A 27716-nucleotide genomic window follows, 5' to 3' on the forward strand; every position below is an offset into this window, starting at 1 on the left:
TCACTCCTCCACCTGCCCTTCCCTCTCATAACTGAGGTTGTGGGTGGTGATGATGGCAACGTTGCCCAATACAACCACTGCCCTGATAATGTCACAAGGTCACACAGTCTCAGGGAGCACATAATTCTACAGCATCAGGGCTGCCACCACCACCTCAGAGTGCAGGATGACACACCCCAAAACAAGATGGCCCTTGGTGACCACATAACACACAAAGGAGACGAGAGCTAGATCACCACTGCCCCCACACAGCTCCAACTCAGAGGATCATTGGGCAGCATGGGGATCTGCAGCAGAAAGAAGCTTGGTATAGAGCCCACCAGCCCCACCAAAAGCCAAACCGGAAAGCCACTGTTAGTAGGCAGGGGAGATCCAAGGAAAGATATACCAGAAGCCAAGAGCAATGTCTGGCCATCAGGAAAAGTGAGCGCGTAGCCCTGGGCAGTGTAGAGGCCCTTGGTCTCCTTCTGTAGTGTCCCTAGTCTAGGTTCCATGATGATGATTAGTCCCATAGCTCTGCTCAACAGGCCACACCAGTCTTAGTGACTGAGACCTGGCCCTTGAGACAGAGGGCAAGGAGAGCAGAGCAGATGGTGGAAGAACCTTTGAGAAAATGGCAGCATTGCCAGCAGGCATCACCTGAACTGCACCATAGGCACATTCAATGCTGAAGACACAGTAAAGAGGCCATGGAGGCAGGCCCAATCCTGGACATCCAAAGGTTCCAACAGTAAGTCACCATGCAGTTGAAGCAGTGAGGCAATGGGGAGGTGCAAGAGGCATTAACAGATGAGCAACTTCAGCAAGGATAAGTGGGAAGTCTGGTAAACCAGCTGGGAGAAGGGGCCCATGAAGCTGTCGGGTGGGCGCCCACCCAGCAGGGCTACAAGCAGACCCTTGGTGGCAGTGCTGGTGACAGGGGAGGATGTGTTAACAGTGGGGAAAAACAGCCCAGAATTTTTAACATTGTTTCTGTAACTGCTGACTAATATGTATGTAGCTTTTAGATGAATAGCATATTTGTGTAAGAATGCTAGAAACAAACTTCAAAAGATACAGACTCTGACCTTCAGGCAATCCAGCTCCTACGATTCTTCCTGCTCTCCCTCTCAAGGCATCAGCCACCTCGAAATGCTTTGCTGGTGAAAGCAAACAGGTATTTAAGGACAGACTCCAAACTGGATAAGTCCCTGGTGTACACAGCTAGGAGCCCCTGCCCCACCGCTTGGGTTCTTTGAACCATTTGGGATTCCACAGGAATTAATAGTTGCCACTGGGTGCTAGACACGGATCAGTGATGAGAAAAATCACAGTTCCCCAATGTGGGATTTGGTTGGAGTGCTCTTATGGTTTTGGTACATGGACTTTGGGTATTGTTTGCCTTTCTTGTTGTATACTGCTCTTTTGTTTGTTTTTTTGTGTGTGTGCTTTTTATTTTTTCTTTATTTTTTGAATGGTTAAAAGTATTTTTATAAATAATTTTCCTAAGCTGAAGACTTTTATTTATTTTTAAAATAGAGAGGGGAGAAAGAGGTAGAAGAGAGAGAGAAACATCAAATTGTGGCTGCCTCTTGTGTGGCGTGGGGGACCTGGCCTGCAACCCAGGCATGTGACCTGACTAGGAATTGAACCAGCGATCTTTGGGTCGCTGACTGGCACTTAGTCCACTGAACCACACCAGCCAGGGCAGTAAAAAATTATTTTATTGTATCTTTTCCATTAACATTTATCCTCCCTATACCTCCTCCCCCAGCAATCACCACCTGTTGTCAATATCCATGAGTATGTTTTCCTTTTGCTCAACCTGTCCACCCTCTACCCTCACCCCCACAGCTGTCATCCTGCTCTCTATGAGTTTGTTTCTGTTTTGCTTGTTAGTTCAGTTGGTCCATTAGGTTCCACATATGAGTGAAATCATATGGTATTTGTCTTTCTCTGATTGGCTTATTTCACTTAACATAATATTCTCTAGGTCTACCCATGCTGTTACAAAGGATAACATTTTCTTTTTTATGGCTGAGTAGTACTCCATTGTGGAAATGTCGCATAGTTGTTTTATCCACTCATCTACTGACAGACACTTCCGTATCTTGGCAGCATATTGCTTATTAATTATCTGTTAGTTTTGTTTCTCTGTTCTTCCACGGGAGGAAGTCAGTTTCTGTTTCATATGGCTCTTGTCTGTCTGAAATGACACTTTGGTTCTCTCATCTGTCTGAAATGAAAACTTTGATTACAGTTGTTCTTTGCTTGCTTCCTTATCATTTGGGGACTTGTTTTGGTCTTTGCTATTTTGTACACACTGAGAATCTTTTGTCTCCTCTGTTTGGACATTGTGCCACTTTGGACCTTGTCAAGGATGTTTGTGGTACCAGTTTGTATGACATAAGATTCCAAGACTAGTCTTGGTCCCTCCTTTTAGAGGATTTAGAGGTTTGAAAGTATTTGTTTGAACTTTGCTTTAGATTTTGTTTTGTTTGTGTTTTGAAAGATGCCGCTCAGGCCCTGGCTGGTGTGGCTTAATGGATTGAGCACTTGCCTGAGAAACAAAAGGTCACCACTTCAGTTCCCAGTCAGGGCGCATGCCTGAGTTGCAGGCCAGGTCCTCAGTTGGGGGCATGTGAGAGACAACCCATTGATTGATGTTTTTCTGGCACATCGATCTTTCCCTCCATCTCTTTTTCCCTCGCTTTCCCTCTCTCTAAAAATAAATAAATAAAATCTTGGAAAGGAAAGAAAGAAAGGGGGGGAAGGAAGGGAGGGGCTTAGTCTCAATCCCATCAGCAAATCCATTAGGTCACTTTTTTAAAAAAAAGACTTTATTTATTATTAGATAAAGGGAGAGAAAAAGAGAAAGACAGAAACACCAACATATGGTTGCCTCTCATGTGTTCCCACTGGGGACCTGACCTGGCCCACGACCCAGGCATGTCTGGGAATCGAACTGGCAACCCTTTGGTTCACAGGCTGGTGCTCAGTCCACTGAGCCACACCAGCCAGAGCAAGTCACATTTTATACTAAAATTGTTTTGCCAAAGTTCTGGTAAATAGGATAAGATCTCTTACCTGCAAGCTTTCATATTGGCACATTATGAGGATTCTACTCAGAAAGAATTTAAACTTGTGGTTCAAAGAGGGGGTAAAGATCTCAGCGTCCTTGCAGACAGTAAAACCCAGAGAGAGAAAAAAATGAGACAATGAGTCTTTTGAACATCCTAAATCCTTCTCCTAGAAGTCTGAAAGCTGCAGCAGTTCAGGGAATAATGGGGAAATTAATGCCACCCTCAAAACCTGTTCAGGCTGTGGGAACAGCAGGGGCAACTGCCTCACCTCAATGTAAAGGAAAAAAAACTGGCATTAAAAAAAAAATTGAAGCTGTGCCAAACCTGCTATCACCCCCACCTCTTTTTCAGTCTCTAAAAAGTTGTCAAGGTCACTAGATAATGAAACCACTCACTTTTGAGCATGCTAAAGGAATGCAGTAATTACTGAGTATCCAAATGTGTAATTCAAGTTTAATTGACATCTTTTAAGGTTATTAACATAAAATATATTTGTTTTCTTCCTGGGTTTACAAAAAAGTTTATGTTATCTCTATTATGCCTCTTAAAACGTAAATGCATTTGCCAGCAGGAAAAAACTGTTTATGAAATTATAAAATGTATTAAAAAATTTCCCAATCCAAAGAATGCTAATTACTTTTAGTTGTCACTAAAAATTGAAAATTCTAATTAAGTTGGGAAAGAATATATGGTTTTGGTAATAAAAGGTGTAAGTCATGGCAATATATTTTTAAATATTTTATTTATTTATTTTCAGAGAGATGGGAAGGTAAGGAGAAAGACAGGGAAAGAAACATGAATGTGTGGTTGCCTCTCATGTGTCCCCCACTCGGAACTGGCCTGCAACCCAGGCATGTGTCCTGACTGGGAATTGAACCGTGATCCCATGGTTCACAGGCCCGCGCTCAATCCACTGAGCTACACCAGCCAGGGCATGGCAATATTTTTTTAAGAAAATAGAATTGAGCCCTGGCTGGTGTAGCTCAGTGGATTGAGCACAGGCCTGTGAAGCAAAGGGTCGCTGGTTCAATTCCCAGTCAGGGCACATGCCTGGGTTACAGGCTAGGTCCCCAGTAGGGGACACATGAGAGGTAACCACACATTGATGTTTCTCTCCTACTCTTTCTCCTTCCCTTCCCCTCTCTCTGAAAATAAATAAATAAAATATTTTTTAAAAAAGAAAATAGACTTGAAAGTGGGTTGCTCTAAAATTGGTTATTTCTGCCTGGCTGGTGTAGCTCAGTGGATTGAGCGCTGGTCTGTGAGCCAGAGAGTTGCCAGTTCAATTCCTGGTCAAGGCACATGTCTGAGTTGCAGACCAGGTCAGGTGCCCAGTAGGGGGCGCGCTGGAGGCAACCATACATTGATGTTTCTCTTCCTCTCCTTCTCCCTCCTTTCTTTCCCCTCTTTCTAAAAATAAATAAATGAATTGAACAATGATTTTTTAAAGGAACAAATAAAATAAAATAAAATAAAATAAAATAAAATAAAATAAAATAAAATAAAATAAAATAAAATAAAATAAAATAAAATAAAATAAAATAAAATAAAATAAAATAAAATAAAATGTTGGTTATTTCTATCTTTTTTAAAGATCGTATTTATTTTTCCCTGGCTGATGTGGCTCAGAGGATTGAGTACTGGCCTGTGAACCAAAAGGTCATGGGTTCGATTCCCAGTTAGGGCACATGCCTGGGTTGAGGGCCAGGTCCCCAGTGGGGGGTGCATGGAGAGGCAAACACACGTTGATGTTTCTCTCTCTCTTTCTCACTCCCTTCACCTCTCCCTCAAAATATAAATAAATAACATCTTTTTAAAATTAAAATAAATATTTACTTTTATTTATGGGAGACAAACAACAATCAGTTGCCTCTCACATGCCCCCAACCGGGGACCTGGCCCACAACCCAGGCATGTGCCCTGACCAGCAATCAAACCTGGCCAGCAATCCAGGCATGTGCCCTGACCTTTTGGTCTGCAGAACGATACCCAATCCACTGAGGTACACCAGTTGGTGCACTAGTCACTTATTTCTGAGTGAGTTAAGAAGAAGCAAACTAAAAGGGACTAGGGAAGTTGCAACAAGATTGTGTACATTGCAGAAGGACTGTGTAAATAGCAGAGGGTCTGTGTAAGCTGAAGAGGGTCTATACAAATCGAAGAAGAATTGTGTTAGAAGGAGCAAAAAGAGAAAGAATTGAGGAGGTGAAAAAAGGGTGAGAAAGGATAAAGGAAAGCTATATACATATTATAGGAAGAAAGGACATTGGGGAAGGAATTCTCGAGAACTGGAAATGGAAATGGAAAAAAAGAAATAAGAAAGAGACCTGACTGCTGTGGCTCAGTAGTTTGGGCATCGTTCTGCAAACTGAAAGGTCACCAGTTCGATTCCTGGTCAGAGCACATTTTCAGGTTGTGTGCCAGGTCCCCAACTGGGAACATGTGACAGGCAACTGATGGGTGTTTTTCTTGCACATCAATGTTTCTCTCCCTCTTTTTCTCCCTCCCTTCCCTTCTCTAAAAATAAATAAATAAAAATCTATTGAGAAAAAAAAGAAAGGCATATAGATAGATGATAAAGCAAAGTCATAATTTCAATGGCAAATGAAAAAGCCAAAAGCTCCCTTTGACTTTCCAAAACCAATTGTTATTTCCCTACAGAAACTGCAGATACAATTGACAGTAGAGAACAAATTAACTGATTTCTTAGTCTGATGTACTTTCATTTGTAATTCCATTATCTTAAAATGTTGTTACAAAAAAGTAAAATTTTTTGTTAATTACATTATAGTCTGATATACAATTATGTCATTTTAAATATGTTTTGTCATTTAGAGACCATCATTGTTTTATGCTGGTGCATTTGCAAAAATGTTACATCTTGCCCTGGCTGGTGTGGCTCAGTGGAATGAGTGCCAACCTGAGAATCAAAGAGTCACTGGTTGAATTCCCAGTTAGGGCACATGCCTTGGTTGCAGCTGTCCCTAGTCAGGGCATGTGCAAGAGGCAACCGATCGAGTCTTCTCTCTCTCTTCCTCCCTCCCTCCTCTGTCTCTAACTATAAATAAATACAGTCTTTAAAAAAGAAAAAATGTTATACCTTCAAAAGTTCATGGAAAGGGCTCTGACTTACTCTAAAATATGAATTTATGAGAATAAATTTTAAGATTATACCTTTGAAATCAATGGGGATTTGTGGGACCGTGGTAAATGACTGGATTCACGGAAATACTGGTGGATAATTGGGATAAGCAAGAACTGATTGTAGAACTCAATGAACTGAGGATAGTAATTGTTCTTATGACTTGTTTCAAAGTATTGCTGTTTTGCCCTGGCTGGTGTGGCTCAGTGGATTACATGCTGGCCTGTGAACCAAAGGATTGCAGGTTTGATTCCTGGTCAGGGCACACACCTGGGTTGTGGGCCAGGTCCCCAGTGGAGCTCTGTCCAAGAGGCAACCACACATTGATGTTTCCCTCTCTCCCTCCCTTTCCCTCCCTCTAAAAATAAGTTTTAAAATTTTTTAAAAAAATATTGCTGTTTTAATTTTATTTTTTTAGATTTCATTTATTTACTTTTAGAGAGAGGGAGAAAGAGAGGGAGAGAAACATTAGTGTGCTAGAGATACCGGGATTGGTTAAGTATCACATGCCACCAACTAGAGACCTGGCCTACAACCCTGGCAAGTGCTCTGACTGGGTATTGAACTGGCAGCTTGGGTATTGAACTTTCGGCATGCAGGCTCGTGCTCAAATCCAGTGAGCCACACCAGCCGGGGCTGACTTTAAAAAAAAAAACAACTTGTTTGTCACCCTGGCTGGTGTAGCTCAGTGGATTGAGTGCGAACCTGCTAACTAAGGGATCGTGGTTTGATTCCCAGTCAGGGCACATGCCTGGGTTGCAGGCCAGTTCCCAGTGGGGGACGCACAAGAGGCAACCATACATTGATATTTCTCTTCCTCTCTCCTTCCTTTCCCCTCTAAAGATAAATGAATAAAATCTTTAAAAATAAAGAAATATTTTTTTAAAAGCCTTGTTTGTCAGAGCAATTTGGTAAATTGTAACAGTATTGGAGCATTCCTATTTTTCTCCCTACTTGATCTCTCCAGAATTTAAAAACAATGAGTATTATTCTTTTCATGGCAACATATTTGTTTTCATGCATCCAGTAGGAACCTTATTTTTTTCCAGTTTCCAATCGTGGTTTTATTAACCAAGACTTTGACTGGAATGTCGTGTTTAAGAGAGACATGCCCAGACTCTGAATATCACCAAAAAGCTTTAAGGAATAAAAATTGACTTTGAAGCTGATAAAAGCCCATTGGAGAAATGGCCTGATACCTTCCTTGTTGACATGGTTCACAGCTATCTTTCCAGGTAAGGAGTGAATGTCGCTTTCCTGTGAGATGGCAAGGAAGAATCTCAGGACATTTTGGGGATGTCAAAAACTTGAGTTGTTTACCCAAACCTATAGATATTCCAAGCAAAGCCTGAGAGCAATTGTGTGGCTTCACTTCCTGGCCCTGAGGGGCTAATTAAAGTTCAATCCTTTGAACTTTGAAAATTCCTTGTAACATTCCAGCAAAGTAGATTTAAGAAAGCCTATATAGGGGGTAGGGGAGTATAAGGGGATTAAATGGTAATGGCAAAAATATACAATATAAACTTTTTTAAAGGCTATATAATCAATTGCTATTCTTGTGTCTGTGCAAATAATTGGGTTTAATGGAAACTAGATTTAATATGAATAAATTGGCCTTGATTTGGCTCTTTGATGAAAACGAGTATAATTTTAGGAGAAAAAATCTGTTTCAATAAAATCTATAACATAATTGTGGATATTAGACTCTAATTCAGTAAACTGTAAAATTTTATTTTTCGACTTCCGCCAAGATGGAGGCATAGGTGGATGTGCCGTGCCTTCTCACACAACCAAGTTTAGAGACAACTAAATATTAGCAACAGAAAACACAGCCAGAACACGGAAAATTGAACTTTTCGGAAGTCCGTTAACAACAAATTCTTCAGCCTGACCGGTAAGGGGCGAAACCAGCAGCTGGTGAAGCGGGATTGCACAGGTCTCAGTCAGCCGGACTCAGGCGCGGAATCCAGACGCAGAATCCAGGCGCAGGGTTGGACCTAGTGAGCGACCGAGCAAGCCACTAGGAGAGCGACCGCCGGGGGAGACAGCGGGGGAGTGGTGCTGCGTGTTGACTGTGATTGATCGCGCATTTGTGCACGGGCAGACAGGCGAGGGAGTGAGCGGTTGGACCGGGGCTGGCGGGTCCCGCGGCTAGCGGCTGTGGAGGGCTCCGCCATTTCCCTGCTCTGACCCCACCTCCACATACAGCGTCATAACCCAGCGACTCTGAGTGGCCCAGCCCAGGTGAACCACCTAAGGCACTGCTCCTACCCAGCTGTGAGAAACAGCAGAGGGGGGTCGCCATTTCCCCGCTCTGACCACGCCCCCACATACAGCGTCACAACCCAGAGACCTGGGAGTCCAAGGCACCACTTCTCACACTTAAAGGGCCAGAACAGACCAAAAATGTCGCAAGAATATCTCAAAGCCCCAGAGCCCATAGATCGAAGCGATGAAGAAATAGCAAAACTCTCAGATGCACAGTTTAAAACACTGGTCATCAGGATCCTCACAGAACTGGTTGATTATACCGACAAATTAGACAAACATATGAAGGCGAAACTAATTGAAATGAATGGAATTGCACAGGACACCAATAGCAATGAAAAGGAAACTGGGACTCAAATCAATGGAGTGGACCAGAAGAAAGCAAATAATGGCCAAACAGAAAAGAAGCAAGAATTCAAAGAAATGAGGAGAGTCTTAGGAACCTCCAGGACATCCTTTAAACGCTCCAACATCCGAATTATAGGGGTACCAGAAGGGGGAAAGGAACAGCCACCAGTGGAAAACTTATTTGAACAAATAATAAAGGAGAATTTCCCCAATCTGGCAAAGGAAATAGACTTCCAGGAAATCCAGGAAGCTCAGAGAGTACCAAAGAAGTTGGACCCAAGAAGGAACACACCAAGGCACATCATAATTACATTAGCCAAAATTAAAATGAAGGAGAGAATCCTAAAAGCAGCAAGAGCTAAGGGGACAGTCACCTACAAAGGAGTCCCCATCAGACTGTCAGCGGATTTCTCAAAAGAGACCTTACAGGCAAGAAGGGGCTGGAAAGAGGTATTCCAAGTCATGAAATCCAAAAACCTACAACCAAGATTGCTCTATCCAGCAAAACTTTCATTTAGAATGGAAGGACAGATAAGGTGCTTCTCAGGTAAGATCAAATTCAAGGAGTTCATCATCACCAAGCCCTTATTATATGAAATGTTAAAGGGACTTATCTAAGAAAAAGAAGATAAAGAAACATGAACAGTGAAAGGACAACAAACTCACAGTTATTAACAACCACACCTAAAACAAAAGCAAACTAAAAGGACAGCTAGATCAGGAGTGGAAACATAGAAATGAAGATCTCCAGGAGGGTTAGCAACAGGGGAGTGGGAGGAGGAGAAGGGGGGAGAAGGTACAGAAAATAAGTAGCATAGACAGTAGATAGAAAATAGATGGGGGGGCAAGAATAGCATGGGAAATATAGAATCTAAAAGAATTGAGACACATGGTCATAAACTAAAGGGGGGATAACGGTGGGGATGGGGGGGTAGGGTGGAGGGGAATGAAGGGGGGAATAGAACAACTGTAACAGCATAATCAATGAAAAAATTTAAAATTAAAAAAAAAACAAAAGCAAACTAAGAGGACAGCTAGATCAGGAGTGGAACCATAGAAATGAAGATCACATGGAGGGTTAGCAACAGGGGAGTGGGAGGAGTAGAAGGGGGGAGAAGGTACAGAAAATAAGTAGCATAGACAGTAGATAGAAAATAGATAGGGGGGAGGGTAAGAATAGTAGGGGAAATACAGAATCTAAAGAATTTGAGACACGTGTTCATGAACTAAAGGGGGAAATGGTGGGGGAGGGGTATGCAGGGTGGAGGGGAATGGAGGGGGGAATAGAGCAAATGTAATGGCATAATCAATAAAAAAGTTAAAAAAATTATTTTTCACCTATAAATAGGATTGGATCCTGAATTTTTCTAGTTTTCTTAAGTGTTTCGGCTACAACTATCTGACTTCCATGGAAATGGAAGAAAAATTGATAGTGGGGAATTGTAACCCACCCCACCATTCTCTTGACATTTCTTCTATAAATGCTGACTCTGACTAATATGCAGCTGGTAGATAAACAAGGTGTTTTTATAAGGATCCAGAGACTAATTTCAAAAGATAAAGTCTCTGACCTTCAAGCATCCCAGCTCTAGGAGATTTAATGACCTTCTGCTGTTGAGCCAGGATAATGTAAAGCCAGGATGATGTGAAGCCAGAATGACGAAAACAGGATGATGCACACCGGACCGTCACTTGCCTTATCACAATGGACTGTGTTCCTCTGCATGTAGGGAAATTTTCCACTCCCCCCTTGATCTCTGTTCTGTTCCCTTTTCCCTTCTTATAAAAACCTCTGCCTGCACTGAGATGTTAGAGACGGGCTTTGAGATGTGAGTCCCAATAATCCACATGGCAGCACCTGAAATAAAGCACTTTACATCAGCACCTGCCTCTTGAGTATTGGCTTTCGAAGTGGCAGGCAACTGGACCTGTGTTTGGTTACAGTTGAGCTGAGTGGGGGGTGGCGTGGAGGGTGGCAATGGCTGGGTGAAGTCAGGCAGGTTGAAGTAGGGGGTGACTTGCCAGCCTGTCAGGGAGATAGGAACTTGGGCATTAAATAGTCATAGTCCAGGGGACCAGGGATCGGGCAAATGCTAGGCTTAGAGCCTAGGACCCTGTGGGACGGTAGAGAGGCAGGCTGTCTTGTTGAGAAACTTGGGAGCTAGGAAGGGCCTGAAAGACAAATGAGGTAGTACGGTGTGGGCCTTGAGCTTCTAAAGCAGGAAACGGGGAGTAAGCAGTCCTGGAGCATCGTGTTTCTCTGAGTAAGTTGTTCCTGGGAAGAGAAAAAGAGGACCCAGGGATGTTCTGTTGGTTTGAGGAAGGGAAGGTGGGTACACCATTCACAGTGGGTACCCCATTCACAGTGGGTACACCATTGTGAATTTCATTTGTGGGTATCTCTAGGACAGCTGGGAAGTTTTAGGGAAGGAGGAGAAAGGGAGCAGCCAGGAGTTACAGGGACAGAGGCTATGCCCCCTTAGCCCTGACTCTTACCATTTGTCCCTGGACTTCCTCCTTCCCTCCTGGCTCAGGGCACCTGGGCCACTTCAGAGCTCTAGCCATTGAGATTCGCTTGAAGTGGAGGTAGGGTTCTTCAGTGGAATCTTCCTGAGGTAGGGGTGTGGGGGGGGCGGGGGAGGTTCTTCCCAGGAACCTCCCTGAGATGGGGGTGAACTTATTTTCTCATTGTGTTCAACTCTGTGTGCTATAGATAGATAGATAGAGAGAGAGAGAGAGAGAGAGAGAGAGATACATCTTTGTTACTCCAAAGTTTTTCTAATCCTTTTTTCCCCTTTAGGACTAGCTCTCTGATGAGACTTCTTTGGTTTTAAATTAGTTTATGTGTTGCCTTGTTTTGGAAGGGTTTTTCAGAAAGGAACTCTGAGAACTTGCTCCTCTGTTTCCTGATTTTTGAATTTTTGAACAGCAGGGAGGAGATTCTGGGACTGTCCCTCTGGAGTTTCAGGAATGTGCTGCTCCTGTGTGTGTTTCCACCTGGTGTTTTCTTGGTGCTGTCCCAGGAGGCCCACGCCAAGGCCTCTGCATTTACGGACAAGTATATAGAATCGGATATTTTCCCTGGTGGTGACAAAATACCTAGATGCGTTTTCATCTGCGCTGATGGTCATTTATGTGTGCCTGTTCTGTAAGGCTGGGACATACCTGGCCATCGGCCTGATGGGGGTGCCTCGAATTTCTCGAGTGTGTGTGTGTGTGTGTGTGTGTGTGTGTGTGTGTGTGGTGGCCCTGTGAGTGTGTTGACCCTGACTCTGCACGTCCCATAGGGCCCGATTGCGAGCCTGCCATGTTGTGGGTCTGTGTCCTGAGAGGCTGTGCTTGCTCTGGGTTGTGTGCAACGCTGAGTGAAGGGCATGCGGTGTGTGTGTAGGGGGCAGGCTGCCCCTTCCAAGGGAGTGGGTGATCGTGCTCTCCTGCGAGAGAGCTGCTGCCAGGCCTGCGCCCCGCTGGATGCCCACTAGTCCGGCGGCCTTATGCGCAGCCGTTCCCTTCCGATCTGTCCGGGAGAAGGCCGTCGGGTGCGCTCGCCCCAACCCGAGCCCAGAGCCCTGTGTCTGTGTCAGTTGCACTACGCCGGCCTTCTCTCCGCGGCGGCGGCGACGCTGGGGGGGCCTGTTTCCGGGGGTGGGGGTGGGGGTAGGACCGGGGGGGGGGGGGAGACGATGATGTCAGCGGCGGCGGCGGCTGCGGGGCCGGGCCGGGGCCGGGCGCTGGGGGGGCCGGAGCCGGAGCCGGAGCTGGAGGCGGGCGAAACAGGAGCGGCCGGGGGCGGCCTCGGTGATGAGCCGGGCCTGGCGGACGCGGCGCCATCGCAGTCAGGTGGGCCCCGGGGCGAACCGGGCAGGGCCAGGGCGGACCGGAGCCAACAGCCGGGCCCCCTCCCCGCTGCCCGGTGCCGCGGGGGCCCGGGTCGCGTTTCGCGCCCCACCGCTACCCTTTGGGATTGACCTGGGGGCTCAGGGGTCGTGGGCTGAGCCTGGCTCCGCCCCCAGGCGCGCACCGCGCTGCGGGGAGACTAAGGGGCCCCGGTACCGCGTCCGACCCAGCGGCGGCCGGGGGAGGTGCGATCGCAGAGGGCCGGGGAAGGGGCCTCCTCACTCCCCTTTTGAAAGGTTAATTCTGCCGCCGAAGGTCCCGCTCTTCTTCTGGGGCAGGTTGGGGGTAGGGTTGGGCGGGCGTGAGGCCCGGCCGGCGCTGCTAGCTGCTAGGAGGGCGATGGCGTAGGAGCCAGGCAGAGAGGGGGAGGGGTGGGCCGGTGAGCGCCCCAGAGTTAGGGTGTACGGGGTGCGCAGGAGCAGCAGGGGCCCCGGAGCTGCTGCGCTGTCGGGGCAGGGTTGTGGCTGTGAGTCCTGGAGATTTTGTGTCTTCTGCTGTGTTGTGGGACAAGGTAAACCTCTCCTGGGCAGCACTGTTTGCTGCTCTGGCAGACAGGGGTCTGCGTAGGGCCCTCGCTGGGCCATAGGGACAGAAAGCCAGGTGGTGGGGTGCCCAGTGTTGTGGGGCAGAATTACAACATGTGGCCCTGTGGCTTTGGGTGACAGGTCCACATTCCAAGCAAGGTACAATACATGCAGAGTTTGTTAGATGTGGGGTTTTAGGCATGTTTTATACCAGTGTGTTTTCCTCTACTGACTGTACATATGAACTATTTATGAACTGTTGTTTTCTGCATAGCTAGCTGGTGTAAGTGCTCTGGACATCACCAGAGTGTAGGGTGTATGTGCCTGTTTGGAGGGGGCGGTTGTTTACCTTCAAGTTGGAAGGTGTCACTTCTGGATCCCATTTCTGTGCTTCTGAGATGTGGCCCAGTCTTGGTGAGGATGGCCCCCGCTGGAAGGGTTCCCAGGCTCCCGTGTCTACGTGATGATGAGGTGCGTGTGGTGGGGGGTGTGTACATGTCTAGAACTCAGGTACCACCTATCATGAGGGACTTGAAAAACCATAGGGTGTGTCTCAGGTACTTGTGGAGCCGCTGGTACTGGTGTGAGGGGCTCTGGGTGGGATATGCAGGTGGTGTTTATGGGATCATGGGCAGCCTAGTAAGGGGAGGGTTGTGTGTGTGCAACATTCTCTAAGGAATCCTTTTGTGACATTGTTTGTGGGGAGCCTGTCTGTGCTGTTGGGCTTGGAGGCGAGCTGCTCAGAAAACACTGGGGAGGGAGGTGGCGTGACAAGGACATGTGGGCCTCAGCGTCGAGAGATCAGCCGCAGGCTGTGTGTGCGTGCCTGCCTTTTGTGTGTTTAAGTGGCCTTGTGGGGCTGCTGTGGGGCTATGTTAGGAAGGAGGCAGGGAGATAAATATGGGGCAGAGCAAGGGCAGCAGGCGGGAGGCTTGGGTGTCGTCTGGGTGGCCCAGCTAGTCTTTGTGCAGGGTCTGTGAGCTCGCCTCTCACTGGCCTGCCCAGCGCGTTCAGGGTCACTGGGAGGAGAGGCCTGGCGTCTGCAAGGAAACTGAGCTTGGATAGAGTGACTCCTTGGTCATGTTTACGTAAAGGTCGGGTGTGACTCTTGTCACTGAAATGGAAAAAAGAAACACGAAGTTTTCAGCCTGCTTCACCCTCTCTCGGCCCCCGTTGCCGGTATCTCTGCTTTTCCATCTCTTCTGTGACGCACACTGGGCAGCTCCTGTGACTGTGGAAGGGTCTGAATTCGCTCACTAGGCAGATTCCTCAGAGCAGGTTTTCTGTACCTTTGGGGCCTGGGTGCTTCTGTAGATGTGTGTGTGAGTGGGGGTGCGGGCGGGGGTGAATGGTGTGTGTGCATTCCATGCGTGCACACCACTGGGTACTGTCCCTAGCCTGGCCAGGAGGGTGGACATGCATGGGGGGGAAGACACTATGGCTGGGCCTCCTGCACAGAGGGGTTGCTAGGTGCTGTGAGAGGCCTGTACAACAGGTGCACCCCCGCCTGGCTGAGGGGAAGGGGGCCTAGACTAGAACTGAGCAGTTCTGGCCCTACTGCTTCCTCACTGGAACTTTCTCTGAATGAGCCTCAGTTCTTGATCTGTAAAATGGGGTGAATTGCCTGACCTGCCTATCTTCCAACTGGGTTGTAAGCAAGTAGCACCTGGGAAATACACCTGGAAAGTCGCTATAGTTCAGGGACTATGTGCCAGCAACTGTTGCCATCTGTCAGCGCTGAGCCCCTGTCGGTGCTGGGCTAATAGCAAGAGCAGTAAACACTTACTTAGCACTTACTGTGTACCCAGGCACTGTTCTCAGCTTTTACATTTGATGGCTCATTTAGTCTTCACAGTGCCCCATGGGAGTAGGTATTCTAATTACCTCTCTTCTTCAAATGAGACAGCTGAGGCCCAGAGAAGTGATTTGCCTAAAGCCCCTCAGTAAAAGGTAAAGCTAGATTTGAACTCAGACAGTCAGGTTCCATATCCTGTGCTCTTTTACGCTGTCCTCTGCGGCCCTTCTGAAGTCTTCTGTGGGCCACTCTGTGCACACACTCTCCCTATTTTCTGTATAACTTAACACCTGCACCATTCCATTTTAGAAGACCCATGTGCCTAGTAACTCAGGGAATCTTAGCCTGGGGAATGAGCTTCTATCTACTGCTAGTTGCTGGCCACAGAGGAAAAAAATGCTGATGAGCCAGGCGAAAAAAAGATTGACCTTGTCCTGTGCGTCAGTGAGGGCCAAGAGGGAGATGGCATTTGAGTTTAATCTGAACATTTCAGAGGCTTTGGGGAAGAGGTTGGGGACAGGGGGGACAACCTGTATTTCTGACAGGGGGACTGGCATAGGCAAGGGCATGGAGATACAGGATGCACTGAGGTTGGACAGTGCACCGGGTGCTTGAAGGGAGACTGACACAGGCAAGATTAGAAAGGCAGATTGGAACTAGACCCTTGAATGCCAAGCTGAAGAATTTGAACTTCATTTAGGAGTGAGTGGGGATCAGTGAAGGATTCTGAGACTAGGAGTAATACCACCTGAGCTGCACTGGGGACATTGACCTTCAGTGAGAGAAAGGCTGGATGGTAAGCGTCAGGCAGGAAAGTAGCTGGGAGGCTATGGCCTTAGACCATGTGAGTGATAACAAGGCCCTGGGCTAGTTTGGGGGCCAGAGGTGGGTGGAAGGGAAGTCTTCCAGAGCCATTTCCAAGCTGGGCTGCAGATCTGACTGGACTTGGTGACTGCTGGATGTGGGGAGCGAGAGAAAGGAGAGTCAGACGTGACGCAGTTAGCATTTAGCATGTGAGACCTGGTGTGGTGATTTCTGCAACCCTCTGGCTGGCCCTAGGCCCCTTCAGGGCTGGATCCAGCAGTATGGCAGAGGGAAAGACTCAGCATCTGGATTCACACAGGCCCAGATTTGAATTTTGACTCTGCTGGTCACAAGCTGTGTGACCTTGAGTAAGGTGTATCCACCCCTCTGTGAGCCTCAGGAAAAATTGGGATAATACAAATACTAACTTTGGGTGGTCTTTGGGGAAAATCATTAAATGAGGCAATGCATATAAAGCCCTGGAAGTATAACAGGCAAGGCATGAGTGACCCAGAAGTGGTCAGGTTACATTCATCATTCCAGCTCCCGGCCAGCTCTGAGGTCAGACAGGCTATAGGCAGACTTTGAACAAGGCAGGTTCAAGCATTCACTAAATTTAAAAAAAATAAAAGAAGTCTCCCATTACATATCAGGCGCTGTTCTAAGCACTGGGGATAGCAGTGAACAAAGCAGACAAAAGTCTCTCCCTCCCTTGGGGGTTACATTCTAGAGATAAATGAATGATATGTTTTACTAAGTGCCAAGAACAGTAAAGCAGGGGAAAGAAGTAGGAAGTTTGGGGAGACAGGTGATGGCCAGGGCAGGTCTGGGGTGGGGGGAGGTGACTTTCTAGTCTAGGCTTAGAGGAGATGGAGCAGCAAGGCATGAGGCTATCTGAGAAAAGAACATTCCAGGCAGAGGGAACAGCAAGAGGTGCTGTGTATCTGGTGGCAGTGCTTGGATCCCCACCTCAGGAACACCTCTCAGATCACATGGCCAGTCAAGAATAGGGAAACAGTAAAAACAAATAAAAAACTAAAAACCACAGAGCCACCAAACCTACCATGAAGCCTGATTTCTGCCTCTTTTTCTTCACCACTTCCCCCCACCATTTTCCAGGACTAAGTTCCAAGATGATAATAAGAGCTAGCACTTACTGAGCATTTACTGTGTGCCAGGCACTTTTCCAGGTCCCACCAGTTATGAACTCACTTATTCTTCATAATAACCCTGCAAAGCAGGAACTTTTCATTAACTCCCCCTTGTAGACAGCGAAACTAAGGTACAGAGAAGTTAAGCAACTCGCCCAGGGTCACATAGCTAGTGTCTTCTCCATTTCTTATAAGCCCTTGTAGGGTAGTGGCCAGTGGTGGGGCAGTTGAGCTCAGGAGACTTGGGTTCAAACCCTACTTGGTTAGCAATGAGACCAGGGGCAAATCACCCTGCCACTGTGTCCTCTATACCTGAAAGTGAAGAGTTTAGAGTATTTAAAGCCTCAGTTTCCTTATCTGTCCAATGGGGTTGATGATAGGCCCTACCTTACTCTGGTCCCTTTTTTTTTTTTTAAGATTTTGTTTCTTATTTTTAGAGAGAGGGGAAGGAAAGGAGAAAGGGGAGAAACATCCATGTCTGAGAAATAGATAGTTGCTTCTTACACGCCCCCAACTGGGGGCCTGGCCTGCAACCCAGGCACATGCCCTGACTGGGAACTGAACCCATTGAGCTTTCCATTCACAGGCCAAGGCTCAATCCACTGAGCCACACCAGCCAGGGCACCCTGGTCCTTTTTGAGTATTGAAATGAGATCATGCAGACAAAATGCTTAGCTCTGTACTGGGTACATCATAAGTATTTCATACATGGCAGCTACAAGTACCATGATTACGATGGTTCTAGGTGATACCTAAGGGCCAGGCCAGCTTTGCACTTCTTTGGTTCTAAGAAGCCTCAATAGGCCTTATCCAAGTCTCTTGGCAGTCAGCACACAGCCACCCCAGCAGGTGCCAGGCCTATATGGTTGTGCAGGTGGGCCGGCCTGGCCGAAAGGCTGTGTATCCAACTGGAATCCAACCTTTGCTTCACCCACCTGTACAAGGCTACTACTTCCTAGAGGAAGCGCCCTTCCTGTATTTTTTTTAAGTTGTGTTTCTTTTTTTATTTTTAGAGAGAGGAGAAGGGAAGGAGAAAGAGTGGGAGAGAAACATCAATGTGTGGTTGCCTCTCATGTGTCCCCTACTGGGGACCTGGCCTGTACCCCAGGCATGTGCCCTGACTGGGAATCAAACCAGCGACTCTTTGCTTCACAGGCCCATACTCAATCCACTGAGCTACACCAGCCAGGGCCCTTCCTGTATTTTTAACCTATGGGCTAATGGGAGCGCTCATTGTTTCCGTCGAAAGAAAAATACCTGTTTTTCTACACACTCTATTCATACTTCCAATTCTCTGACACTAGCTGAGTGTCCTAGAATTCAATTCAGTTCTGTCACCACCTGAAGACAATGTCACATCCCACAGGTTAAGGGCTTAGTCCCACAAGACTGCCCCCAATTCAGATGCCAGTTGCAAATCTAAGCCTTCTGCACTTCTGACTGGCCAGCTATAAATTGGGGTTGACCATGACCCCTCTCCCTCAGATTTGATAATTTGCTAGAATGGCTCACAGAATGGAGGGAAATGCTTATGTTTACTGGTTATATAACAAAAAATATGCTAATACAAAAATAGCCAATAAAGAGGTATATAGGACCAGAAGGTCTAGAAGGGTCCTGAGCATAGGGGCTTCTGTCTCCACAGAGCTGGGGTGCACCATCTTCCTGGCATATGGATATGTTTGTCAACCTGGAAGCTCTGTCCCCATAGTTTAGGTATTTTCATGGAGGCTTCGTCAGGTAGGCATGATCAATCATTAACCCAGTCTCTAGTCCCTCTCCCCTGCCCAAGTTGGGGGTGGGTGGGGCCGAGAGTTCTAAGTTTCTAATAATGGCTGTTCTCGTGACCAGCCCCTATCCAGGAGTCCATCAGCAGTTGCCTCATTAGAACACAAGATGCCCCTCTTACCCAGGAAATTCCAAGGGATTTATGTCGGAGCTTGGTGTCAGGAACCAGGCTTAAAGACCAACTATTAAAACAAAAGATACTCAATATTCTTATCATTTAGCAAATTTTAAGAGTTTTAGGAGCTCCGTGTCTATTCTGGAGATGAAGACCGAGTGTATATAAATATACATATTCCTATTATATCATAATTCGGCTGTAAACAAGCCCTTCACTTTGATGATCTTGGGATCAGAACCCAGCCCTGGTACTAACTGGTCACATATTCTTGGTGAGTAACCTGGCACCTCTGAGCCTTAGTGAGTCACTTTAAAATGGGGAAGCTGCCCTGACCTGGTGTGGGTTGGTTGGTTAGGCGTCGTCTGGCAAAGTGAAGGGCACATACCTGGTCAGCCCACGTGCCTGGGTTGTGGGACCGGTCCCTGGTGGGGGCATGTGTGAAAGGCGACCGATCGATGTTTCTCTCCCTTTCTCCCTCCCTTCCCCTCTCTAAAAATAAATAAAATCTTTAAAGTAAAACGGGGAAGTGAGCTGCTACCTTTTAGGGTAGTGAAGAGGAAAGGAGTAAATGAGGTAATGCAAGTAAAGCACTGACTCGTAGGGGTCTCAGTGGGCCAGCAGCTGCCACAGAAGGGGCACTCTGTTTTCTCGCTTTAAAAGCAGACCCACCTGCAATCTAGCAAATGACTGGGTAGTGCAGAACTGGGTATGTGCCTGGCCTGGGACTGTTGAACTTTTGCATATCATCCCTGTTTATCACTTCCCTGCTTTTCCAGGAGAGGAGTCAGAGTAGTCTTCTGGGAAATTGAAATGGACTGTGGAGGGAAGGTCTTTTACTCTAGATAGTATGATTACTAAATAGGAAAATGTTTCTTGAGGGGGGGACTGTATGAGGAATGCCTGATGCCAGACACCTTGGAGAACATGCGTGACCCAGACCATTCAGAAGGAGAGTGCCCCTGAGCTTTGTGGAGGGTGGACAAGAGGGGCCAAGAGCTCTGCTCTCAGGTCAGCAGGCCCGGCTCTGTGAACAGGCCCCACCTGTTATCATCAGCTCAATGTGACTTTGGCTAAGTCACCATATGACTCTTGAACTCAGATCTTCAACTGAAAAATGCGACCCCACAGCCCTGGCTGTGCCCGCGGGGGAGAGCGGCAGTGAGGGGCCTCCTGCGTGGTGACGGCCACAGCCCGAGTTTGGGTTGCCTCCTGTTCCTTTTGGAAGAGCCTCCCAGGAAGAGGTGAGACAGGGGTTGTGTTTCACCCCCCATTTTTAAGCCAAACCCCTAAAGCCCCCAGCCCTCAGAGTAAGGAGTGAGACACCACCTGGGGTCTGGTGGCCTTATGTATGAATTGTGGTCTTTGGTGGTCTCCTGGAACCTGGGCCAGAAATCCCTCAAAGATTTATGGGGCTGGTACCTGTAAGAGGAAGTCCTCTCCTAATTTGAATATCTAGCAGCTCAGTGCAGTAAAAAATCTCAAGCAAATCTATTTTGATATGTAAATGAAACCATTATAAAAAAAGACAATATGCAAATGTTTGATTTCTTTTGAGCTCCAAGACTGGGCCAAAGGGACTTAACAGTGATCCGAGAGGCTTCCCCGGACCTATACAACTGAACTAACCTGCTGTATGTTTTGAGGTGAATTGGGAATATACAAATTATCTTGTTCCTGTGCTTCCGTGGGGCCAGCAGGACAAGGCTGCAATAATGTGTGTGACCTCCTAGGTCCAAGTGGCTGCAGCTAAGCAAATAACCTGACAGAGCCTCCTGGGAAGACCAGGGTCTGCAGAGTAGCCCGAGGGTGGTCTTTGACCCTGAGCGCTGTATCACGCCCTAGCCCCTGGAGTCCCTTCCACCTGAGCTCCCTTACTGAGGATATGGTTTCTGTTTCTTCACAGAGGGAAGAGGCCTGGCAGAAGGGACTTGCTGAGCCACCCCCCTTCTGCTCCATGTTGGCTGTGCTCTCAGGTGAGATGGTTAGAGGTCTTCAGCTAGGAAAAACTGGACCTGAGGTCCCAGGACAGCCATTTTGTCTAGCCTGGGGAGTCTCATGAAAAGGCCATCAATAATAGTGGGGGCTTTCTTCTCCCAGTGGGGAAACAGTGTCCATTACTTACTTCTCTAGTCTGTGACTTTGGACATGTTAACCTTTGACCTTCATCAAGACCTGAGGTATCCCTGGCATCTTCCAGCCCCAGATGTTTGATGTACTGGTGTTGGATGCTGGCCAGACTTGGGTGGCTAAGGTGAATGTCTGACTTCTGTGATCAGAAGTTAGCTTTCCACTAGATTCTGACCAACACCTCCCTGATTTTCGAGGGCCCTGCCCTCTGCCCAGCCTCTGAGATCCTCCCCTGGCCTCTTCTCCTCTGTCTAGGCTGGCGCCATGCCCCCCCCAGCAGAGGTGACGGACCCATCCCATGCCCCTGCTGTCCTGCGCCAGCTCAATGAGCAGCGGCTCCGTGGCCTCTTCTGTGACGTCACCCTCATAGCCGGAGATACCAAGTTCCCTGCTCACCGCAGCGTCCTGGCTGCTTCTAGTCCCTTCTTCAGAGAGGCCCTGCTTGCTTCAGCTCCACTGCCCCTCCCACCAGTTATTGGGGGCTCAGCCCCAAACCCTGCTACCACCACAGCTGCCTCCTCTTCTTCCTCCTCCTCTTCTTCCTCTTCCTCCTCTTCTTCTTCCTCTTCTCCCCCTCCAGCCTCACCCCCGGCTTCATCCCCACCCCGGGTCCTAGAGCTACCAGGGGTCCCAGCAGCTGCCTTCTCTGATGTCCTCAACTTCATCTATAGTGCCCGGCTTGCACTACCTGATGGTGGAGGGGATGGGGCAGCTGTGGCAGAGATTGGAGCTCTGGGGCGGCGTCTGGGCATCTCCCGCCTACAGGGCCTGGGGGAGGGAGGTGATGCCTGGGTACCTCCTGCCCCAGCCCCCATGGCCACCTCGCAGCCCGAAGAGGACAGCTTTGGGTCTGGGCCTAGGCAAGCCGGGGAGTGGGAGAGGGACAGGGCTGAGGCCCAGGCCCCTGACTCTCAGCCCCCCCTGCCCCGACAGCCCCTCCCCTGTCCCCGATGTGGAAAAAGTTTCATCCATCCCAAGAGGCTACAGACCCATGAAGCACAGTGTCGTAGGGGTGGCAGCACTAGGGGTTCTGCAGGGCTGGGAGCTGGGAACTCTGGCCCTAGTGGTCCCACAGGAGTGGATGCCTCAGCCCTGCCCCCCACAGTGGGCTTCAGAGGTGGCCCAGAGCACCTGGTGAAGGTGGTGGGCGGCCATGTGCTGTATGTGTGCGCGGCCTGTGAGCGTTCCTACGTGACCCTGTCCAGCCTGAAGCGGCACAGCAATGTACACTCCTGGCGGAGGAAGTACCCCTGCCGTTACTGTGAGAAGGTGTTCGCCCTGGCTGAGTACCGCACCAAGCATGAGGTGTGGCACACCGGGGAGCGCAGGTAAGTGTCCTGGAGGGTGGGTGAGGGCAGTGGAGTCGACAGTCAGCACTCGGGCACCACATGGACAAGGAGGGAGGAGTGGGCAGAGTGTGGAGCCTGGGCAATCATTCTGAGACCCCTGCTCACCACTGGCCCTGCTCACCTGCTCCTCCTCACTTACCCACTGTCTCCCTTCAGCCCCAGCTCCTTCTGCTGATGCTCATTAGCACCTCTAGGTGCTATGTCCTGGCTTGGTGCTATGGAGAAGACAGAGGAGGAAGGAGAATGTTGCCCTCACAGGAAAAAAACTATGGGGCGTGCAGGCATGCCCACCAGTAGTTATAATACATATTTCTATATTGTGTCCCTATTCATAAGACATTCCCGCATTCTGTCATTTGAGCTTCAGAAGAAGGCTTTGTGAGTTAGGCAAGGTATGAATTATTCCCAATTCACAGAAGAACAGCTGAAGCCCAGCATCTCACAGCTGGTTTGGGGGCCACTGAGCTAGGACTGGTATTTCTCCTGAGGCTGGCCGGGTGGAATAAGCATCATGAAAGGAGGGTGAGGAAGTGGCTGAGGGAGTTCTAGGTCTGACTGGAGGGCAGTAGAGGGTGTGGGAAGCTGAGGCCCTGGCTTTAGGGCCCCTGACTCAACTGGCTCTGTCCTTGCCCTGTTCCTTCTGTCCTGGCCCAGGTACCAGTGCATCTTCTGTTGGGAGACCTTTGTCACTTACTATAACCTGAAGACCCACCAGCGAGCCTTCCATGGCATTAGCCCAGGCCTCCTAGCCAGTGAGAAGACACCCAATGGAGGCTATAAGCCCAAGCTCAATACCCTCAAGCTGTACCGCCTGCTCCCCATGCGGGCGGCCAAGCGACCCTACAAGACCTACAGTCAGGGAGCCCCTGAGGCCCCTCTTTCTCCAAGCCTCAACACACCGGCCCCTACAGCAATGCCAGCCAGCTCACCCCCTGGACCCCCACCTGCCCCAGAGCCGGGCCCCCCACCCTCCGTCATCACTTTTGCTCACCCAGCTCCGTCTGTCATTGTTCACGGGGGCAGTAGTAGTGGTGCAGCAGGGGCTGGACTGGCCAGCACAGGGGGTGCCCAAGCCGCCTCAGTCATCACTTACACTGCTCCACCAAGACCCCCCAAGAAACGTGAGTACCCACCTCCTCCCCCAGTGCCTGCACCCACACCAATCAGCCCAGCCACAGCAGGCAGCCCAGCAACGGCTGCGGGGCCCGCCACGGCCACGGAGGAGGCCAAAGGCCGCAGCCTGCGAGCCGGAAGGACTCTGACCTACGTGGCCAAGCCAGCTGGTGGGATTGGTGGGGATGGGGGTCCTCCTGCAGGGCTTGGCCGGGGTCCTCAGCTACAGGTGCCACCTCCACTGTGTCAGATCACTGTGCGAATCGGTGAGGAGGCCATTGTGAAGCGCCGCATCTCAGAGACTGACCTGCATCCTGGGGAGCTGAGTGGAGAGGATATGGAGGACAGTGAGGAGGAGGATGAAGAGGAGGAGGAGGAGGAGGAGGAGGAATCAAAGGCTGGTGGGGAGGACCAACTCTGGAGGCCCTACTACTCATACAAGCCCAAGCGCAAGGTTGGAGCTACAGGTGTAGGCAGCAGCGGGGGGAGCGGGATGCCCAGAGGCCGCAGGCCACCACGCTGGAGACAGAAGCTGGAACAGAGGAGCTGGGAGGAGACCACAACAGCTGATGGCCCCGCAGGGCGTGCCTGTGGCGAGCGGAGGCACCGCTGTGGGGACTGTGCCCAAACGTTTGCCACCCTGAGGAAGCTGCGAAAGCACCAGGAGGCCCACAGTGGGGGCTCCCATAGCTCCCGGGCTGGACGGAGACCTTCCACCCGCTTCACCTGCCCTCATTGCGCCAAGGTGTGCAAGACGGCAGCTGCTCTGAGCCGCCACGGACAGAGGCATGCTGCTGAGAGGCCTGGGGGCACCCCCACACCTGTCATTGCTTACTCCAAAGGCAACACTGGTACCAGACCCGGGGATGTCAAGGAGGAGGCCCCCCAAGAGATGCAAGTCTCTTCATCCAGCGGGGAGGCAGGTGGTGGGAGTGCCGCTGCTGAGGAAGCTTCCGAGACTGCATCACTTCAGGACCCTGTCATCTCAGGGGGTGAGGAGCCCCCAATGGTGGCAGGAGGGGGCACCTATGCATACCCTCCTGTGCAGGAATTTCCACTGGCTCTGATTGGAAGTGGCCGGGAACCTGGTGGTGGTAGGGGAAAACCTGGGAGTGAGGGGCAAGTGGGGGCTGGGGAGGGGGACCGGATGGAAGGGATAGGAGCTGCCAAAGTCACGTTCTACCCTGAGCCCTACCCACTTGTCTATGGCCCCCAGCTCCTTGCTGCCTACCCTTACAACTTCAGCAACTTGGCTGCTCTCCCTGTTGCTCTTAACATGGTCCTACCTGATGAGAAGGGTGGGGGGGCCCTTCCTTTCCTACCAGGGGTCTTTGGCTATGCAGTCAATCCTCAAGCAGTGCCCCCTAATCCCCCAACTCCGCCCCCACAAACTCTTCCTCCACCAGTCCCCTCTAAGGGAGAAGGTGAATGGGCAGGGGTTGAGGGAACCCAGAAGGGAGATGTGGGGTGAGCTCTGGGCCCAGATCTCCCCTTTCACCAAATGCCACCATCCCCGAACCCCCGCCACTACCAGCTCCCTGGCCTCCCTCCCCCTTGGGAGCCCCTCCACACTCTTGTGCAGGAACTTTGGGGCCCTTGGAGCTCAGGAGTCAGGCTGTTTTGTGTGAGATTGTAGTTTTCCTATCTCCTGGGAAGGGATCTTTGGTGGTTCCCCTCTCAGTTCTCCTCCAGGGAATGGCCTCCATGAGGGGCAGGGCCAGCTCCCATCCCCTTCTCCAGCCCTTGGGGCATCTGAGCAATATACTTATATGAATCTCTACTCATGGCCCCCACCAGCTCTGAATGTCTAACCCACCCCCCTGATTCGTATACCTAGGGGGAAACCATCTCTCTCACCTGATGACCCCCCCTCATTCTGAAGCTTTCTCTAAGACCTAGCCCAGATGCTTCCTAGCACATTCCATTCCTCACGGCCCAGGGCCTGGACCAGACCATTGTGATACCTGACACCCACCCACCTTGGAGCTCGGCTTTGGATTCTGTTCTTCCGATGGTGGATTTCTTTGTCCCTCTTCCCTTCAAGTTAAGACGCCATGCCTTCCTTGGCTTCCATGCCTTTAGATCTTCCATATTCCTCCTCACACTCCTACATTCTGGAGATGGCCTCTGCCAATCCAGGTCAAGGAGGTGTTGGGGAGGAGGGCTACCCATCTGTTTCTTCCCCAGCCCAGGGCAGCACCAGTCTTGGCTCTATCTTGACCCCCAAATCCAGTGAGCCCTAGATTCTTCCAAGGCAAAAGAGGTGAGTATGTCATACCTCTTTCTGCCTCTATATATGGCCTCTTCTGGGCTAAATCAGGTTTGAAGGCTAGGAGGGAGGAGCTCCTTTTGGGATGGGGAAGGGAATCTACTTTCTCCCTGTTTTCTCTGGATGGTTTCTCCCAGACTAGACCAAATAGCCAGAAAAATAATGGGGGTTGGATGGGTGGGTAAGCCCAAGATTTGCACATGACCTCCCATCCTTACTTTTACCTGCTTCTTCCCCAGTGTCACTTCCCTCACCAATCACTCCAGATGGTTTTGGGGAAACCATACTATTCCCTTGGTGGGCTCTGGGGTATCCCCACCAACTTGCCCTCCAGAATAGCACCTTATACCCCATCTTTGATTCAGTTCCCCATACCCAAAGATCCCAGTCTAGGGATGGGGTGCAGGGACCTTAAATAGTCCCTAATCCCTAATTTGCACTAGTTAACCCTGGTCAGGGTCCCTATGTTTCCTTCCAGGGGGGAGTTGAAGAAATGTTTGCTCCTAATTCTCTGGTAACCGGGCCTCCCCACTCTGTGATTGGATGAAACAGTTCCCATCCCACCCACCTCCCTCCCCCATTAAAAAACACCCAGCTCACAAGGGGAGAGAGCCAGTTTTGGGGAGCAAATTTGATAAATGGGAATTAGAGGAGTGCAGTTCAAAAAGGGAAAAGTTGCTGTCATCAAAATGTCGGCCTTTTTCCCAGCTACTGTTTTCTGGGGCCAAGATGGCTGTCCTCTCAACAGATGTTGAAAGGGCAAGATCATGGCTGTTAGAGGGAGGGGAACTTGGGGGGAGGGACAGGAGCATTCTCCTGCCTCCTCTTAGCCTCCCAGACTATAGAGAAGGGGAGGTTTTCGACAGGCTCCCTGAATGTTAACCGCGGAGGAGTGTCACTCCTTCACTACTCCTCTGTCTCTTTGCACTTTTCTTGGTCTTGGCCACAGTCTGAGTGAAGAGTTTTCCTACTGAATGTACCAAGTTCCAATTTTTATGGGAGGAAAAAAACAATTTTAAACAGGGAAAAATGCAAAAAATATATCACTAAAATGTTCCCACAAATCTTGTTTCTGGCACTTTAGAAAAACTGCGAAAAAAAGTACATAATAAAGGATACATATATATATATCTATCTACACACAAAGTATATATATATATATACACACAGCGGAACCACAAGAGAGACTGAGGAAGGCCTTGGAGGCAAGGGGCAGATGGGATGACAGTCTCCTTATATCCTTAACCTGAACTCTGAGGCAAAAAGGCACAGGAGATGGAAGGGGATGTGGATGGACCAGGGAACTTGAATTTCAGGACAGGTCAAAGTTCTAAAACTATTTTGGGAGAACTGAGATTGTAGACATTTATTTTTTTTTTTAATATCATTTAGGAAAACTGAGTTTCCAGAATTTGGTGGTTCTGTGCAACAAATGAGATTGTGATGAAATGGACATTAAAAGACATGGGGAACTTGAATATTGTGAATTTCAGATGTTGGAAATTTGGGGCTTTGCAGTTTCATCTTTTGAAAACTATCAAGTGTCAGTTTGTGCCCTCTTTTCCCATGTTCCCTGGGAAGAATGGTGATGGTGGAGGGGAAGGCCACTGGTTCTGTGCCACAGCACGCAAGATTTAGAATTCTGCAGACTCTAGCTCTATATGTAGTGAGGACCCTGATTTAGAGAAACTGACCAATATTTATCTCCGCATTTGTGTGTGTGTCCAACTCTCTAGGCCAATAAACCAACGAGACAAATGAATGAACTGTGCTCCGCAGTGGGATGCCAGGTGCAAATTATTTGCGTGTCTGCTGGGTCTGGCTGCACAGGGACATACTGACCTTGTCCCACAGGGATGCTGGGGAGTTGTAGCCCTATTCTCCCTTTTAGGACAACAACCTCCAGTACTTGAGTAGGTGTGAGGCCTCACTGACCCTAGGTACTTCATTGTAATCACTGC

General features: G+C 49.1%; 2 protein-coding genes across 5 annotated transcripts; one reads left to right on the plus strand and one right to left on the minus strand.

Annotated features, from left to right (window-relative positions):
- SLC35G6 (solute carrier family 35 member G6) lies at positions 1–13301 on the minus strand. The gene is given in 9 exon segments (XM_053672653.1): positions 1–239; positions 242–332; positions 335–395; positions 397–553; positions 556–609; positions 612–675; positions 678–909; positions 12420–12578; positions 12940–13301. Coding segments are annotated over 9 exon segments (1419 nt in total).
- On the plus strand, positions 12534–27517 carry ZBTB4 (zinc finger and BTB domain containing 4). Of its 4 annotated transcripts, none has more exons than XM_037129159.2 (5): positions 12534–12660; positions 19997–20138; positions 20801–20870; positions 21280–22352; positions 23028–27517. In XM_037129159.2, the coding sequence occupies exons 4-5, from the start codon at positions 21289–21291 to the stop codon at positions 24955–24957; spliced, it is 2994 nt and encodes a 997-aa protein (XP_036985054.1). In that variant the 5' UTR covers positions 12534–12660; positions 19997–20138; positions 20801–20870; positions 21280–21288; the 3' UTR covers positions 24958–27517. The 4 variants fall into 4 exon arrangements, with proteins under 4 accessions (XP_036985054.1, XP_053528627.1, XP_036985056.1 ...); XM_053672652.1 differs by lacking the exon at positions 19997–20138 and having other exon boundaries at positions 12574–12660; positions 23028–24478; positions 25674–27517; XM_037129160.2 differs by lacking the exon at positions 12534–12660 and adding an exon at positions 12694–12953.
- The last annotated feature ends 199 nt before the right edge of the window (positions 27518–27716 follow it).

Source organism: Artibeus jamaicensis, unplaced genomic scaffold, assembly GCF_021234435.1.
Source record: "Artibeus jamaicensis isolate MK-2021 breed Jamaican fruit bat unplaced genomic scaffold, CSHL_Jam_final contig_781, whole genome shotgun sequence".
NCBI classification, from domain to species: Eukaryota; Metazoa; Chordata; class Mammalia; order Chiroptera; family Phyllostomidae; genus Artibeus; species Artibeus jamaicensis.